The 18,173-nt window shown below is 50.2% G+C and overlaps 1 protein-coding gene across 2 annotated transcripts in view; it reads right to left on the bottom strand.

Moving 5' to 3' along the window:
* The window catches only part of LOC144948697 (transmembrane gamma-carboxyglutamic acid protein 3-like), a 311,492-nt gene extending 293,319 nt beyond the window's left edge, over positions 1 to 18,173 (bottom strand). For both annotated transcript variants that reach the window (XM_078878363.1, XM_078878362.1), the window contains exons 1-4: positions 18,046 to 18,173; positions 4,895 to 5,068; positions 1,861 to 2,021; positions 36 to 275 (exon numbers count right to left, since the gene is read on the bottom strand). In XM_078878363.1, the coding sequence (XP_078734489.1) occupies positions 36 to 275; positions 1,861 to 2,021; positions 4,895 to 4,916 (423 nt within the window). In that variant the 5' untranslated portion in view covers positions 4,917 to 5,068; positions 18,046 to 18,173. The remainder of the gene's footprint in view (positions 1 to 35; positions 276 to 1,860; positions 2,022 to 4,894; positions 5,069 to 18,045) is intronic.

Here is an 18,173-nt window from a genome sequence, read left to right as displayed (position 1 = left end):
GTACACAACAACCCCTGTGGCTCGTGTTCTGGCACCTGCGGGAGGCGATAGTCGAGGCCGGAGCCATGCTCGTATGCGCGGTGCTGCTGGTGCTCGAGCGGGGAGGGGTGCTCCGACTGCTCCGCGAGGCGGCGCGAGCGGTAGCGCCACAGCGACAGCAGCCCCACGAGCAACAGTAGCAGAAAGGTGGCGACGGGAACCACCACGAAGAGGCTCACGGCGCCATCCGAGTCCGGCGCCTTGTGCTCCGCCGTGTACTCGATCCAGAACTCCCTCTGCTCGCAACGCAAACAGATCCCGCTCTTAACAAGCACACATGAAGGGCAACACAGCATGCAAGGGGGAATTGTGGCTTTCACCATGCCTGGCCGCCTTTGTCTCACCAGTAGTGATGTTGACACACCGCACCACATACTCGTTTAAGGTTATGTCGACCGACGGGAGGTACACGATGGGTTCAGTCACTGATGTTGGCCGTGAGCAGTAATCTAAATTGGGGAGCCCGAGTTCACAGCGCAGTACGCCGAGCCATTACGCTACCGCTCCCCACACTTGTACATACAACAGCTGCCATTCTCCACTAATTGGCGGTGACGTCACCCCATCGCTTGTGCCAAGCGAGGTACACTTTGAGGTCACATTAAGTGTCAAAAGGCTCACTGACCGGAGGTCATGCGACAGACCCAGGTGTTTGGGTGAACATCCTTTGAAGACTGCCAGATGTTACTACCTGTGCTGCCCACTGTGCGAACTTGCTGCGTTTTAGCCGCCCATCACTCCACTATTTGTTGTGAGTGTCGCTTCTCTGCCCTCAGCTGTTGTTGGAGGGCAGCTGTCTCCAACTGCCAAGTAGCGTCCTTCACGAGCCTCCTCCACGGAGGCCGATTTGACACAGCTGTTACCAGTCATCAGCAAGTCCACTCAGCTCGACGTCCTCCGGTGCCGTGCAGCCCCTTCTATCCAGCCAAACAAGCTGCTTGGGCATGCGCGCTACATAACGCAGCCAATGAAGCCTCACCTGCCATAGAAGCTCACGGATGGGACTGTGTCCAGATTTCTCAAGGATCAGCGAGCTCCTCACACAATCCAGCCTGGCTAAACTGAGGATGGATCGTAGGCAGGCCAGTCTGAATGTTTCGAGCTGGCGCGGAAGTTACTTTAAAGGGGTCCACATTTTGCAAGCGTAAAGGGAGGGTATAACTGTAGCTGAAATTATCCGAAGCTTCATATGGAATGATAGATCAGGCAGCTTGCACACAGCATTACGCAGCTGACGAAAACATGCTGTGAAACTGATTCGGAGCCCTCTGCTGCCAAACCGGAACTAGTCACAAGCATATTCTTGGTTCTTTCGGTAAAGTCAAGTAGATAGAAAATTAAAATATATAATTTAAATAAAAAATAATTAATTTAAAATAATAAAATTAAATAAAACCACGACGTTTCGATCGCAACACAAGCAGTCTTCATCAGGCGGAGAGAAAAGTGGGGGCAAGCCTCCAAATGCAACTGCTGATAAGGGTTTTCAAAGTGAGTGGGCGGATTGAGGCTCGTGGGTAGCGTCTAGAAGCATCCAGAAGCATCTGTGCGATGCTATGCCGAGGCAGCCGTATGACCGCTTATTCCGACATGCGCGACCTAGTTTCGATCGCGTTACATCCATTTCACATCCATCCGTGTTATAAAAAAAACGTGTTCCCTAATACGTTCATCCCATTACATACAATTCGCATTACGAAAACTACGAGTTCCAGGAGAATGGACCGCACACCCACGCTTGCTCCCTGCACGCCGTGTCCCCGGCGACACAGTGGGCACACCCCCCCCCACACCCCTGCTAGGTAGCGGTGGCACGCGTACGGTTTTCTCATCGTTCTCGAAGGCCTCGCGCGCCTCCTCGTAGTTGCAGCGCTCCTCCACGCACTCGCGCTCGATGTTGCCCTGCTTCATCTCCTCCAGGTATGCGTTGTCGCGGCCGTAGCGGCGCAGTACGGAGCGCGCCACCTCCGGCGACAGGAATACTGGGAAGGGACAAACGCCAGGGGGTGGGGGGCTCAATGACGCTGGCAAGCTACACCGCATCTACGTACGACGCACATTGTCGGTGTCACACGTTACCAATACACTGTTGCACGAAGGCCTCTCCCAACTTGTCGCAACACCTGCACTGGAGGGGATTGCCACTCCATCGCTTGTCTCGAACACAGGCTTACATCATGTTGGTCAAAGTGTCTTGCGCAGGCCCAGTCGTCTTTCTAAAGTCAATACGATGCCTTTAACCTGCGTTTGTTCTCTAACCAATGAGTTCCTCCTCCTGCCTCTCAGTGCAATTCAAAGCATGCACCTCTCCATGATTTTTTGCTCACTTGTCAGTGTCTTGTTCCATTTTCTTCATTAACTTCTTTAATCTAACAGCACATATTAAAAAAACATGACTGGCATTTCTAATTAACAATGCCTCATAAGAAAAAAATGATACATTTCGATTTAATATGACTTTGAGACCCCCCCCACCTCCTACGCATTCCACAAGTAGTGACTAATCCCATATCTGCATTTTCCATGAATATGCTAAATTCCTGTTGATATGCAAATTCCTTTATCAAGGCGCCCTTCCTCCCCTAACCCAGCTTAAATATACGCTGCCAAGCTTGGTGGTGTTCATTCAGACGCTGTCTTTCCAACAGACCTGTTCCTCATCTGAGGACGGCTGCTTGCGTTGTGGCCGAAACGTCGTGAGAATTGTATTTAATTATGTTTTATTTTTATTATTTTATTATTTCCCTTCTACGTGACTTTACCGAAAGAACCAAGAAGAAAAAGATGATAGGTTAACATGTCAGGCAATATCCTTGCTTCAGAGCAGACAGCTCTATGATGTCATAGGCCTTATCAAAAATAACTCGGAACGTGGAAAAAAATCTCGTCAGATTTTGCAAGTCAAGCAAGGTTGATCCATGCATGACAGGTTGTTATAGGCTGTGGGGTCACGTGGTAAGTAGCAGTGGGCAGTGCAAAATAATCCATCGTTGTACTGTAATGTTTTGCTTTCACGGCACGGTATGTGTGCGCACGCCACTTTATTTGTCAATGAGCGATCGGTGGCGGGGGGGGCTGGTGAGGATCCCGTGTGAACCGGGGGTGGTGACGCGCGTCTGCCCACGCGCTCCACTCTGCTCGCCTCGTGACTTACGGCTCGGTCCTAACCACACTACTGTGCTCTACAATGATAATAATAACAACAGTCAAGGCAAAGTGTCTCTAAAGCTCGGGCAGGAGCAGATGTGCAACACAGAAATAAGTATGAAAAGATGGATTTCGGGGATCGTAAGACAAGATCTGGTCAGAAATGAACAGGAGGAAGGAGGTAAAGAATTGTCCCCATCTTAGATGGACAGAAAGTCGACTCGTAAAGCTTGGACATGTTGGTAAGGGGTTAGTGGTACCATCTTGGGCAAGCTGAGAAGTCACTCAAGACGTCTGGAATCACCAGGGCGGAGATCGAGAGTGACAGGTCTAGAAGTGGTGAGCTAGGATTTGCAAAAATCTAGAGTGGATGCAGACATTATTAAGCAGGACAGGAATTTTTCCCTTTCATTTTGAGTCCTTCAAATGAAAGGAAGAATTCCAGGGCAGAATAGTCAAGCCAAAGTGTCTCATTAAACAAGCAACGGGAGGCCCTCGGCTTCACTGGCAGCCATGGAAAGTCTACTTTCCCAATGCTAGCAGAAGACTATATAGGATAACCATTAAAGTGGAACCATTCGCATGAACTTGAGAGAGGTGTCAACTCCTGACCGGAAATTTAACTCGCGAGTCACAATCTTCCGATTACGATGCAATCTAAAAACAATCGTAGATTAATAGCTCTTCAACAAGTATTTATCGATTCACTGTTTGAAACCGATTGTTAACCTCACTGTATATGCATCAAATAGTACGGATAAAACCTGTTAAGAATTTATGCAAATGAGATGGCCATCGGACGAACAGGACATGGTGAAATCAAGTTTAATGGAAGACACAGGCAGACTTCGCTTAGTGCAACCCCATAAGAACGCCGATTTGCTTTAGCGTTTTTTGTCCTGGAGAAGTGGTTTGCAAAAGAAAAAAATGTTAAATAAAAATAATCTAAAAAGAGTTTACGAGTGAGAACGTGCAGCAGCGCCGGCCATCGTTCACTCAGCCAATGACAGCGACGTTCGCTCCAAGCCAAGTAATCCGGCAATTCGATTATCACAATTCGTGGGCACAATTATTTTTTTTCTACACCAATTAATTTTCTCCATGTAATTACAGTGCGTTTAGCTGGGTGACAAGTCACGAGACTAGGATGGAGTTTCAGGCTCCACCTAAAAGAAACCTAACCACAGAAATGTTGACCGAGGGCATCGCTAAGACCACGGAGGTTCTTGGGAGCTCTTTTCTGAGAATGACCCGGACTGGGAGCTAAGCAGCTCCTCCAACCTAGCCTTGACACCGCTGAGATGTAGGAGTACAGTAGAACGCACTGGTGAGTATAGAACATAATACTTATTGATGTTACTTTAAAAAAAATTTCTAAGCTAATTTTTACCATCTGTATTAATATTTGCGCTGATACCGATACCCAAATTAAGCCCTCCTATTGCTCATACGTATGAAATTAGGCTGTCTGGAACGCATCCCCGTACAAACAATGGTATAATGACCTCGTTTAGTGCCGATCCAATTAGTGCCCACTTCTCCAGGAACACATCCCGAGTGCTAAACGAGGTCTGCCTGTAGTATTAATGATATATCACAAACCAAAAAATGCTATCAATACTTGAATAGAACCGGAAACTACAAATCATGAAAATTCACAAAAAGTAATCTACATCATTAGCCTCCCGGTTTGTTATCCCCCACCTACCTTGCCTCTTGTGCAGAGCCATGTTGGGCGGGCGTCTCCCCCACGCTGGATATCCCCTGGGCCAAGCGACGTCAACTCTCCATCACGCCGTGGCCAGCAGATCGGCATCGACAGGAGCGTTCGCGCTGAGGTGGGGCGGCACGTGAGGCCAGGGCGGCAGCAACACCCCACGACCTGTGCCCAACGAGAATTATTGTGACGATCAATTTTTTTTACTTACCACATAATGCCCACTGAGCTATACAGCTCTTATTTTTTTAGAAGCGACCTGGCCACATATGATAGCTCAACAAATTGGCTTATCATCGTGTGTAAACTTAAAGCTGCCAAATACTCTAAACGCAAGTTGATTCTAAATGTGGATGGAAAACCGGAGAAAAATCCACGCGACCACGGGGAGAACATGCAAACTCCAAATATACAGGTGTCAGGGTCAAGATCGAACCCACAACCTCCTGCAGACCAGGGGCCATAGTTCATATCTCGCCGCCGTGGCGCCCACACACTTGGTCACCAAGAAAAGCCTCACAGAGTCTCAAGACGATTCTTCAAGGAGGCTCCTGCTATGGTAATTTGTAGGTAATTTTTCAGCATCAGGATGTTGTATATATCTTGACTTTCTTTTACACCGTATATAACCAACCATGCAAATCGGAGGTGCGGGTGAAGGACAGCAGAACACGCGTGCCAACAAGGACACTCAATTGATTTTGATGTTGAAATTCTGTGCAAAACTAACTACTACTGGCCAAGACTAATTCGAGAATCTATCGAAATTGAAAGAAATAAAAATTATTTTAAACTTTCGGATAGCTACCGCCTTAGTGCTACGTGGAAGTGAATAATCAAATAATACATTATTTAAATGCATGCCTATAAAGGGCATCATACTTTAATAGAGATTAACGTTGGTACGGCTATTTTTATACACACAATAGACAGAAAAGACAAGATCAAAGGGCTCGCATAATGCACATGCATAATGTACGTTGACACATTAATCCCCCCCCACTTTGCGCAAGAGCGCAGAAGTGTGGCCACCACATCTACGCCTCTATATAAGGAACGAAACAGTTAAGACTTCTCCACACATCTGGTTGTCGCCTGATGCAGCTAGTTGTAATTACTGGCGAAACGTCATAGTCAGATTGTAAATGTTGTGGCTTGGCTCTCCAACACACCGGTGTGCTGTACTAGTGTAATGCGGGCGTAAACGGCCTCGCGGATATGACGTCATGGGGGGGAGGAGTTAGGTCACATGGGAGAGAGGGGTGAGGTCTTAAGGGAGAGATACCGGAAGAGACGGGAGAGTGTGGGAGATAGAGTTAGAGTGAGGCCACGCAGGGCGGAGGTCGAGGAGTGGCGAGATCGCCACACACACGCAGAGTAAGACTTGGCACCGTCGGCCAGTGGTGACCAAGCGCGGAGGAACAACGGGCAGCGGTGGAGCTGCAGTGAGGGCAGCCGGAGGACTGCACAGGGGATCTGCAGCAGAGTTGCAGAGGTGTGGAGCCTACCGGAGCGAGGGCAGCTATGGAGCTGCCAAGGGGAGAGCTCTGAGCGAGGGCCGTGTGGGATAAGTGTAAGAACCCGAATAAAGGACAACGAAGACAGACCCAGGATCCAGTCCTTTATTACACTGGTGTCAGAAGTGAAACGGCATGTCAAAACAGCTCAGAAGAAAGAATATTCCTGCGCCATCATCTGCTACATCATCCGACGACGACGACCTTCCTCGGGCGGTCGACCTGCCTGCGATGGAGGAGGAGATCCGTGCGGGAATAAGTGCGGGTCCGGGAGTCCAAGATGTCGCCGCGTCGGTGGACCCGTCTGCACCAGAGGACGCGGATTGGCGATGGAGGCAGATGGCGGCGCAGCTGGAGACACTGAAAATCGTGCTCGCACAATTGTGCGAGCTTGTCACGCCGAGGACGGCGTTGGGGAGAGCCGATGGAGGTCCGCAGGTCGCTGCCTTGCCTCCGCTGTCGGCGCCATTGGCCACGCGGCAAGAAGACGCCATCTTGGGCGTGGCAGGAGAAGAACGGCGGGAAGCCGCCATCTTGCGCTCTCCGCGGCGAGAGGCCGCCATCTTGAACACGTTGCGATGCGACGCCATTTTGAATATGCCGCCGGGTGAGTCATTGGCTGAGGACGGTGCAACAAGGAGTCGCAGTCGTCATCTCACGACCGTTAAAGAATTCTCCATCGGGGGCGATTGGAGTGCTTTCGCCTGCAGATTTCTGGCGGCGGTACGCTCAGCAAGGTGGACGGACGCCGAGGCATTGGAGGTTTTACCGACTCTTCTCGATGACGAGTCGGTGAGATTCTTCCGCTCTATAAAGGCCGAGAAGAAGAAAACAGAGAGGAGTTTTCGACGAGATGGCAGATGCATATGAGCCACCGGATGATGCTCATCGCCGGTTTGTTCAACGTCAGCGAGCACCCGAGGAGTCGCCGGTGGCATACAGGGGTGCGGTATTGGAGTTGGCCATGGCTGCATACCCGGAGACGGAGCCTGACCTGCTCGAACCTCTCATCTTGGGTAAGATGCTCGAGCTGTCCCGGGATTTGGGGATTCCTATGCCGGTGTGTGGCCACGAAAAGCTCACGTCCCGGGCGGCCGCTAAATGTCTTGATGCCCAGTTCAACCTGCGCCGTTGGAAGCAAGTCACGGCGTGGACGGGGGGGCCCATCGTCGATGGAGGTGCCGCGGGTTGGGATCCCAAGAAGGCGGTATACGTTCCTGACGGGGGGGGGCCCGCAGGAGCTGACAGCCGCCTCTGCTCAGTGGTCGGCCCGCAGTACGCCGGGGCCGCGATCTGCGCCACCGCCACGGGAGCGTCGGGACGGGGTGCCTGCGGCGCGGCGCAACAACATCGACTGCTTCCGCTGCGGCCGTAAAGGCCATTACGCCAGGGACTGCTGGGCCCGCGTCCCGGGTCCGCCCCAGCAGGAGGCCTCGTCAGCGGACGTGCCACGGAAGGATCCTCCAGGACAGGCAAGTCGGTGCACACCAGACACCCGGCAAGGCTTGACACCTCACTCATCACCGTTGTCGTGCGATCCGGGTGTTGTTAATAACGGGGGGAGGCCATCGACTGGGCCACGTCGCTCAGTAACGCAGTGGCGTAAATTGGCACGGCGGGTCGTCGCGGCCGTTACTGGTTCGTCCACTGTACCTGGTTCTATACAAGGGGTGGACGTACGTGTGTTAGTGGATTCAGGGGCATCCGCGACCATTATATCGGATGTCATTTTCCATCTGTTGAACATCCCACCTGAGGCCGTGCGTCCGGTTTACGATTCCTGCGTCGCTGCCAACGGGGGTAGCATGGGCATTGTGGGCCAGGTGGACGCTACAATATCTATCGGGGGAGTGTCGGCCTCGGGAATTGTGTTAATTTCGAGGTCCCTCGCGGTTCCTTGCTTGTTGGGAACTGACTTCCTGGCCAAGATGCCCATTCTAATTTGAATTAATCAAAACTGCATTGAATTACCGGGTGGGCGAAAAATTAGATTTCAACCGTCGCCCTGGGGGCGACCTGCTCCGGTCGCTCAGGTGCAGGCGCTGTCCGAGGTATATGTTGATATTCCACCTGGCTCACAGATGCTTATCCCCTTGCGATATCGGAAGCCTGTACCTGGTCATCAGGGTGCAATTGGGATTTTGCTGCCGCCGTCCGCCACTATAACGGGCGGAGCGGCGCTCGTTGGGGCGCAAACTATTGTCCGGCCTGACCAGCAGCCGTTTCTGCAGGTGCTTAATGCAAGTACCGAAAATGTGTGTGTGCCGGCTGGTACGGTTGTGGCACATGCCACTACGGCGTTTACGGCACAAGATCATCTGGGCAGCCAGGTCGTGGTTGGTGGTGTTTCAGGTCCTGGTGCCGCTGATAATCGCTGGATCGCCGAATTGTGTGGGGAAAATTCTTCCCTTTCCGGTGAACAACGTTGTGCGCTTCGTAAATTATTGTTGAGTTATTCTGATGTGTTTAGCTCCGACGATTTGGACTTGGGACGCACCTCGTTGCTTTACCATCATATTGACACAGGGGACGCTGCCCCTATTCGGTTGAACTCGCATCGGATGAGTCCGGCGGAGCGAGATCAGGTTCGAGGGGCAGTGGATGACATGTTGGCTGCGGACATAATATCTCCATCTAACAGCCCATGGGGCGCGCCTGTTGTTTTGGTTAAAAAGAAGGATGGCAAATTGCGATTTTGTGTCGACTTTCGGAAATTGAATAAAGTGTCTGTGGCAGATGCGTACCCCCTGCCGCGTATGGACGACTCCCTCGATGCCTTGTCGGGGGCGAAGTTCTTTTCAACGCAAGATCTCTCTTCGGGATTCTGGCAGCTTCCCCTTGACGAGCCCTCGCGGGAGAAGACTGCTTTCCGTACGCCGCAGGGGTTATTCCAATTTAATTGTCTTCCGATGGGGCTGAATGCTGCCCCTGCCACATTTCAAAGGTTGATGGAGTTGGTGTTAACGGGGTTGCAGTGGGAGACATGTCTGATATATTTAGATGATATTATCGTCTTCAGCCGCACATTTGATGAGCATTTACTGCGGTTGGAGGCGGTGTTCGCCAGGATGCGTTCCGCAAATTTGAAATTTAAGCCTAAGAAATGTCACCTACTGCAACGGTCCGTGCGCTATTTGGGGCATATCGTAAGGGCGGACGGGGTGGCCACGGATCCGGACAAGACAGCATGCGTCCGTGACTGGCCAACCCCGGCCACAGTGGGGGATGTACGTCGCTTTTTGGGGTTTGCCTCATACTATCGGAGGTTTGTTCCGGATTTCGCGACGATCGCGAGGCCCTTGCACCTCCTTACGGGTAAAGGAAGGAAATTTGCTTGGGGACCGCCGGAAGAGGCGGCGTTTCAGGGCCTGCGCGATCGACTGGCTACGGCACCGACGTTAGATTATCCTGATTTCGATCACCCCTTCATTCTGGATACGGATGCGAGTGACACGGGCATTGGGGCCGTGTTGTCTCAATCAAAAGGTGGTGTGGAACGCGTGGTGGCGTATGGTAGCCGGGTTTTGTCTCCCGCTGAAACCCGCTACTGCGTCACACGCAGGGAACTTTTGGCTATTGTTTTCTTTCTCCGCCAATTTCGACCGTATCTCGACGGTCGTTCGTTTATTGTTCGCACGGATCATGCGGCCTTGCAGTATGCTCTTAAGATGGACCAACCATTCGGCCAGTTGGCGCGGTGGTTGGACACGCTGCAATAATTTTCCTTCCAAATTCACCATCGGAAGGGGGTGCGTCACGCGAATGCGGACGCGCTTTCTAGGTTGCCGCAGCGATCCCCTTGCGCGTGCGCGTCGGGGACGCATAGATGTGCGCCGATTCAGCAACCCCCTCAGCCTGTTGCGTTGGCGGTCGACGTGCCTGAAGCTCCAAAGCAGCCGGGACCGGCTGATGGGATTCTGAATCTTCCAAGGGCTGTGTGGATTCGGGAACAAATGTTGGATGGTTCATTGGTCTCGTTACGGAATCGGACTGCGAAGAAGAGTGGGGGACTGGGTACGGGGGGTATGCCGGAAACCGCTCTCCGCGATGGTCTGCTGATGTGGAGGGAAGGGTTACAGGAACGCTGGCGTCTGGTTGTACCGGCATCCTTGCGGTACGAGTTGATTAGGACTCTGCATGGGGACACGCTTTTACATCTGGGGGTGCAGAAGACCCTATTGACGCTGCAGCGAGACTATTTTTGGCACGGCATGACAACGGATGTCGTCGGTCACGTTCGCGCGTGTCCCGATTGTGCCCGGCGAAAACCACCTAAACAACCATATGTGCCGCCCATACAGTCTATTCAGGTGTCTAGAGTTAACGAATTGGTGGCGTTGGACATTTTGGGACCCTTCCCGCCATCCGCTAAGGGAAATAAATACTTGCTAGTTGGGCTGGAGTACCTCTCCCGCTGGCCGATGGCCTGGCCTTTGCCTGACCAGTCAGCGGCGCCTATCACAGACGCCTTTCTATTCGGGTACGTTATGGACAAGGGGGCGCCGGAGAGGCTCCTCACAGACCAAGGCCGTAATTTTTCTTCTAAATTGTTGGGGGAGGTGTGCGCAGCTCTTGGAACTAAAAAGATACGGACATCTCCCTACCATCCGCAAACGGATGGTATGGTCGAACGGCTAAATCGGACATTGTCCGCCATGTTGTGTCACACCGTGAGTGAAAAACAATCGGATTGGGATTTGCATATCCCTGGGGTACTTTCGGCATACCGAATGACGCCGCATGCGGCTACAGGATATTCGCCGTTTTTCCTTATGTACGGTCGCGAGAACGTGCCGCCAATGGATGTGCAGTTGGGAACTGGAGTGAGGGGACCTGCTAAGCCTCTTCCTGATTACATTCGGGATACCGTTCGCCGGGTTACTGAGGCACGGGAGGGGGCCCGCATGGCTACTGCCAAAGCCCAGGCCCGGAACGAGCGGTGTGCTCGACGCTCGAAGGGGGAGTGCCCCTGGAAGGTGGGGGACATGGCCTGGCTCCATTGCCCGCAGGTGCGGCCAGGTACCTCTCATAAATTACACAAACCATGGCAAGGGTCGGTCCGCCTCATCGAGGTTCCCAACCCACAGTGTTCGGATTGGATCTCGGCGTTGGTTCGTTCACACGTCGCGCTTGAAACCATATGTGGCCCCTCGAGACGATGCGTCATCTCCCGATGTTGCCTTGCCGGGGTCTGTGGCTGCCGACTCATCCTTGCCTGTGCCTGTTGACCTTGCAAGAGCGCCTGTCGTGCCTTTTACAGACAAGCCGGCCGTGACATTGCTGGAGACAGGAGACTCTGCTCGGGGTGTGCCTACCACGGCTGCGGGGACTCCGAGCCCCGCCGCCCTTCCGACCCCGTCGCAGACACGATCGCGACGCACCCCCGACGCTGGGCCTTCAGGGACACGGGACCGGGACGTTGACGGGCCTCCAATAGCGACAGGAGGACTTCATCCTGTCGCTCCTAAAACCCCGTCACGTTCCCGGTCTGCAGGAGGGCCGCCGCCCGTCCGGGACGGACCGGCGACCCGAACGCGCTCAAAGTCCCTTACATTTCGTTGAATTTTACTGTTGTGTTGTTGTTGTTATATTTATTGTATGCTTCGTTGTCCTTGAATGTGTGATGGTTGTGTTCGCTCGCATTACTTGTCTCGTTATTGTTCAGCCGAGGTTGGCTGGATTTTCTCTACGGGGGAGGGTGGTGTAATGCGGGCGTAAACGGCCTCGCGGATATGACGTCATGGGGGGAGGAGTTAGGTCACGTGGGAGAGAGGGGTGAGGTCTTAAGGGAAAGATACCGGAAGAGACGGGAGAGTGTGGGAGATAGAGTTAGTGTGAGGCCACGCAGGGCGGAGGTCGAGGAGTGGCGAGATCGCCACACACACGCAGAGTAAGACTTGGCACCGTCGGCCAGCGGTGACCAAGCGCGGAGGAACGACGGGCAGCGGTGGAGCTGCAGTGAGGGCAGCCGGAGGACTGCACAGGGGATCTGCAGCGGAGTTGCAGAGGTGTGGAGGCTACGGGAGCGAGGGCAGCTATGGAGCTGCCAAGGGGAGAGCTCTGAGCGAGGGCCGTGTGGGATAAGTGTAAGAACCCGAATAAAGGACAACGGAGACAGACCCAGGATCGAGTCCTTTATTACACTAGTGACGAATTGGCACGTTCTGTTTACGTGACAACCCTTACTAGTTGGCTGTGTCGGGTGGTGGCGGGTTTTAACAACACATTTATATATTTACGCGATCTAACCCAAAACAACCTCTTATGGATATCGGTCGTGAAAGCCGACGTGTTAAACGGACAACTAAACACAAAAAGCAGTTCAAAATAAATTAGTTTTCAATCCATATTTTAAAGTGCACAGCTCCGGTGGCTTCCTAATGTTTGACTAATACGAGTTACACATTTCACATTTGCTTTAGCTACTGGAGGAAACAGGGGAAACCCACAAGAAAATCACGTACAACGGGGGAGAGAACATACAAACTCCACACAGTCCAAGTCAGGAATCAAACCCAGGCTGTTCTTTCTGTGAGACACAAGTGTTACCACTGTGCCACCCTGCCGTTAAAAGTAATTTTAACTGCATGAACATTCAACAGTAATCGTGTTTAAAACCAATTTTGATCTATTTATGTTCAGCACGTAGGCGTCTTCTATATCGGTCGTTAATGACCCTGTGTTAGAACAGGTAGCAGTACGCACTGATTAAACGCTCGCTTCTTCTCAAACCTGCTCTCATCTACATCATGAATAGAAAATATCTATTTATGCTCTTGGGAGGGTGACGTCGAATTTGCTGGTGTAATTAACTAACAGATCTACTTCTCCTGTGGCTGTATCATTGTGGTAATGGCCCATAATACCAGTTTAAGATTACATCTGTACATATGTTTGAGTGTTATCCTGCAATATGCATGAGTTTTCTCCAGATCATCCGATTTCCTCTCCCATGCAAAACACTCTTTGGCCATATAACAAAGTTAAGGACCCTTCTAAAAATAGTTTAAGTCAGTGAGGATTTCCTGGATGAAATTAAATAACCAGTGAAAATGAGCGTTCTAGCTCATCAAATTCCTCCAAAATAAATAAATATTCTTATTACATTATCGTGGATCCTAAAACGATTGGGGTTAAACAGGCTTAACATTTAACTAAAGTTCATGTTTTTGCCAAGACGTGTACTTTGGGCAGATATATTACATCGGAACGTGACTATAACAGACTTCTTTTACATATCTTATTTAATTTATTACCCATTATTATCTATTGCGCAAGAAAAATGGCGTTAATTGCTTGTGTGTTGATGAGGGCTCCGTGAGTTAGGGCGGTGATAGGGCTCAGCGGCAGCGCGTTTGCCGCTTGTTGCAGAGCTTCACGGTTAGAATGCAGTAGCCGACCAGGTTATTCCTATAAGAGATTTTTTTTGGGTACGGTCGCGTAAATATAAATGTGTCGTTCAAACCGGCACCACGCAACGCAGCCAATTCGTAAGGTTTGTCACGTAAAAAAACATGCCAGTTAGTTACTAGTTCATCAGCACATCGGTGTGTTGGAGAGTAACTGACAACATATACAATTCAAGTACTGTGAAGTTTCGTCTACAATTACAACCAGCTTCATCAGGCAACAGCCAGGATTGACTCTCCAACACACCGGTGTGCTGAACTAGTCACCAATTGACATGTTTTACTTACGTGACAACCCTTACTAATTAGCCGTGTCGGATGTTGGACAGTTTAGCGACACGTATATATTTACGCAATCTAACCCCCAAAAAAACCTCTATTAGAGATAATATTGGTCGCAAAAGCCTACTACGTGTTAAACAGATTACTCCCGCGGATGTAATAAGCATAGTACGCACGCCATCTGTTCACAGTGGACGTTAAAGATCATGACGTCATCAGCCAAGGGGAGGTCATTTTGTACCAGCGTCTGGGTCCAAGTTTGCCCAATTTGAAAATGACCTGCACATTACTCAATTGAGATTTTACACGCAACAGAAAATCATCACCTCCCCCCCCCTACTTGCAGATGAATGCCCCAGGTCACTCTTTTTACCTGGTTAAACAAATTTAAATTAAAACTTAGACAGTGCTCGAGCCACTAACATCTGGCAACCCACAAATTATTATTTAACAAGCCTTGATATGCTGATGAACAATGAAGGCAAATGTTTGGTCCAGAGTTTGCTTGTTTAAATAAATGCTACTAAATATCACTGGTTTGGAAAATCCATAGGCTAATGAACTAAAATATTCAATTTCAAATTTCACCATATCTTTGAACTTCTACAGTTATTATTTTTAATAACGTAATGAAATCTAAGTTGGTGCTGACTTTTCAATGTCCCTACGGCATCACGTTAATTTCTCCAAGGCAAAGACAATGCCTTGGAGAAATTAACCCAAAGACAATGCACTATCAGAGTAATGAGAGCTCGGGGTGAGCATCTACATCATGGGACCTCCTTTGTCTTTGGGCCGTATGCCTTTTGGCATCCTCTGGTCTAACACTGTTTGAGACGAGGCTCAAAAGAAAGCTGTCTCTGGTGTGGACCAATCAGTTTCAAGGACAATGCATATATTATCAGAGGATGTTTTTTTTGCATTCTGACCACAAGCATTGTGGTTAATGCAGACATGATTCATTGTAAAAGGTTTCAGTTTGGTGTTTCAACATCTTAACACCTGTTTTGTTGCCAGAAAAAATAAGAAAAACCTATTATTATATTTTGATACTGGCAAAGGAGGTCCCATGATGTTATTCTACTTCAGTTAACACGAACACGCCTAATTAATGTGATGTATGTGCGAACAAGGACTGCGAGGGATGGTGATGGCATGGGAAGTCCTTCATCCAGCAGTGGATTAATAATTGCTGCTGATAATGGCGATCACTTACATTGACCTCAAACGACTTCAATTCTCACAAATGAGATGCCGGTCATGGATCAACTCAGCCTGTAGCACGTTCAGTTTTTAATGAGTATCACTTTGTGATAAGCCAACAGTTGTCCTTTGTATCGTTTGACCCCACCACCGAAACGTGCTTTGTGTACCACTGGCTCAGCACTGCCAATGGAAGATAAATGCCACCCCCATTGCTAATCTGAGCGTAGAAACACTTTGAAATTAATTTGATTCGACAATCAACTGCAGCGCCAATACAGACTGTAAAAATAAAGCGGCCACTGGAGCACGTACAGTCGTGGGGATTTTAAAACGACTCTTCTATGACAGGCGGAGCTGCAATCTCTGCTCTCAGCCCACATAACAAAAGAATACACAATGTGCTCGATGACATGCTCATATATCAATCTAACAAAATGCATGGCTTTTCCATGGCAGCACAAAGGGCAAAGAATAAAAAGCTTAGAAATTATTTTCCCACAAGTTTCGGGTGCATCACTGTGTGCGTGTGTGTGACAAAGTTTAAAATAGAGAGATCCCCACAAAAAAGGTTGAAAGGTGACAATGTATATGTTCATCTGTACTAAAAAAAATGTCATTCACTGAAGTGTCCAAGGCATTTATTTCAACAAAAGTGATGTTCCAGCACAGCACTGGGCATAGCAATAATTGGAAGAGAGCAGATTGTATTGATTAGTGCAGCATTTTTAGCTCGGATATTGGAGGTTAACACCCTGACTTACTTATCAATGCCACAGGACCATTCACACTAACAGATGAGATGGGGGGGACCTGACTACATTTTTCATCTCAAGGACCACATTCCCACTGTAGTATTTTCCCTGCTATGCCTAGAGTCCTCGATGAAGCCAGTTTAATGTATAAATAATCCCGGGCCAACCCTGCATTGATTGTGAGATGTTTACGAGACGCCCCGTGCTATGGACGAAAGGCCAGTAAGCAAAAAACCCAATGAAATGCAGTACTGTACATAATGTTCTTTTAAAAAAAATGTTGAAAGCATTCGCCATATACTGGACATTGCATAGCAGCATATTGTACGTCTTGGAACAAACACAATATTCATCTACAAGGCACTGTTGAAACTCCAGCCGGATTATTGTTTCTAGGTTACGGGGTTTTCCACACATATAATGTCGAGCAGTAAACGTAACATTCACAACTGAATAACCAAGGGCCCCTTTGCCATGGTTAGTGCACCCCGGAGGGTTTGGTGTAGTGTAGTGGGGCGTGGTAGCTGTTTGCGCGCTGTGCTACGTACCCGGCGACCCGAGTTCGATTCCCGCTCACGGTCAACACGAGCGACGATTATATGAAGCAGCCCTGGGCCTCCCCTAGGTCGACTCAGCCTCAAAATGAGCACCTGGTGCGGTGTGTAAACATCACGAATAGGGAGACAAAGGCGTCCGGGCGTGGTGTCGACCACCCACCCCCTCGTGTGCCGTGCCTGCCGTCATAGGTGCTACTCGCTAACAGCACTTGCCCCAACAGTCTGTTAAGGCTACACGGGGGATCTTTGACTCTATCTTTGTGTAATGGTTAACGCACCGGACGGTTCGACTGCATCTCTCTTTGGGCGGCAGTGGATAATCATCGAGGTTCAGATCTTACTTGGATGGGTGCATTCATGAGCATGAACACTATCACGGACTTTTCGGAAGCGACAATTGATCGATTTTCAAGTACTTACCAGTTATCGATTAACTCTATTAACATTTCCCCCCACTTTATATAGACTGTAGTCTCCACATTAATTATACGCCGCCAAATCACCACAGCCGGCGATAGAAATTCCACGTTCGCATGGCGGGCAGGTAGGTTGGAGGTATTAACCACGAATCACGATCAATTGCAGGTAACGGTTTAACAACGCGCCCGATGTAAAGCAATGCTTTGTACGTGATTACAATGTAGGCTCCTCGGTCACTGCACTGTACTATGTCGGCAACCCTCCACGCAGGCCGTACGGTGTTATCGGGGGTGGCATTCGACCATACTTCACCACGTTTGGTCAGTGCGGATTGTAGCACTGTGAATGTCAATTAAACATATATTATACAGTATCGATACATGCAATATCGCCCAGCGATCGAATCATCACAACCGGCACGCGGCGAGTGACATGAATCATCTTCCCGTCTCTTCACGGCTCCATTACAGAGACAAAGGTCCCCCGTGTAGCCTGTGACAGACTGCTGGGGCAAGTGCTGTTAGCGAGCAGCAGCAGAAATGAAGGTCGGCACGGCACACGAGGGGGTGGGCGGCCAACACCACGCCCGGCCGCCTTTGTCTCCCCAGTGGCGATGTTTACACACCGCACCAGCTACTCATTTGAGGCCGAGTCGACCTGGGGGGGGGGGCGGTTCAGATAATCGTCACTGGTGGTGGTGGCCGTGAGTGGGAATCGAACTCAGGTGGCCGGGTTCGTAGCGCGGCATAGCGCTAACCACTACCCCACCGCTCCCCACACACACACGTAGACATCTCCACAGCGCCAGTGGCGATCCCGTCCGCGCTTTCCCCTCAGAATGTCCCGAGCGCTGATATTAAACCACAACAATGACAGCAACAACAATAATAACACACCACAATAGGACTGTACACGCGGCCAGTACAGTGAAGCAACAATAGAACGGGTGGTGGTGGTTGGGGGGGGCACAGGAGTGCGAGGCGATGTAAGAGGGCTCACCGCACGCTCCTTCGTAGCCGCGACCTCTCCAACGGATGCTGACAAATTATTATTGACGACGACGACGAAACGCAGCGGGCGATTAATAAACAACAGTCATCGATAACGCGCGCTACGCCAAAGACGGA

Source organism: Lampetra fluviatilis, chromosome 50 (genome assembly GCF_964198595.1).
Source record: "Lampetra fluviatilis chromosome 50, kcLamFluv1.1, whole genome shotgun sequence".
Taxonomy (NCBI): Eukaryota; Metazoa; Chordata; class Hyperoartia; order Petromyzontiformes; family Petromyzontidae; genus Lampetra; species Lampetra fluviatilis.
This window is presented reverse-complemented; position numbering and strand designations above follow the sequence as displayed.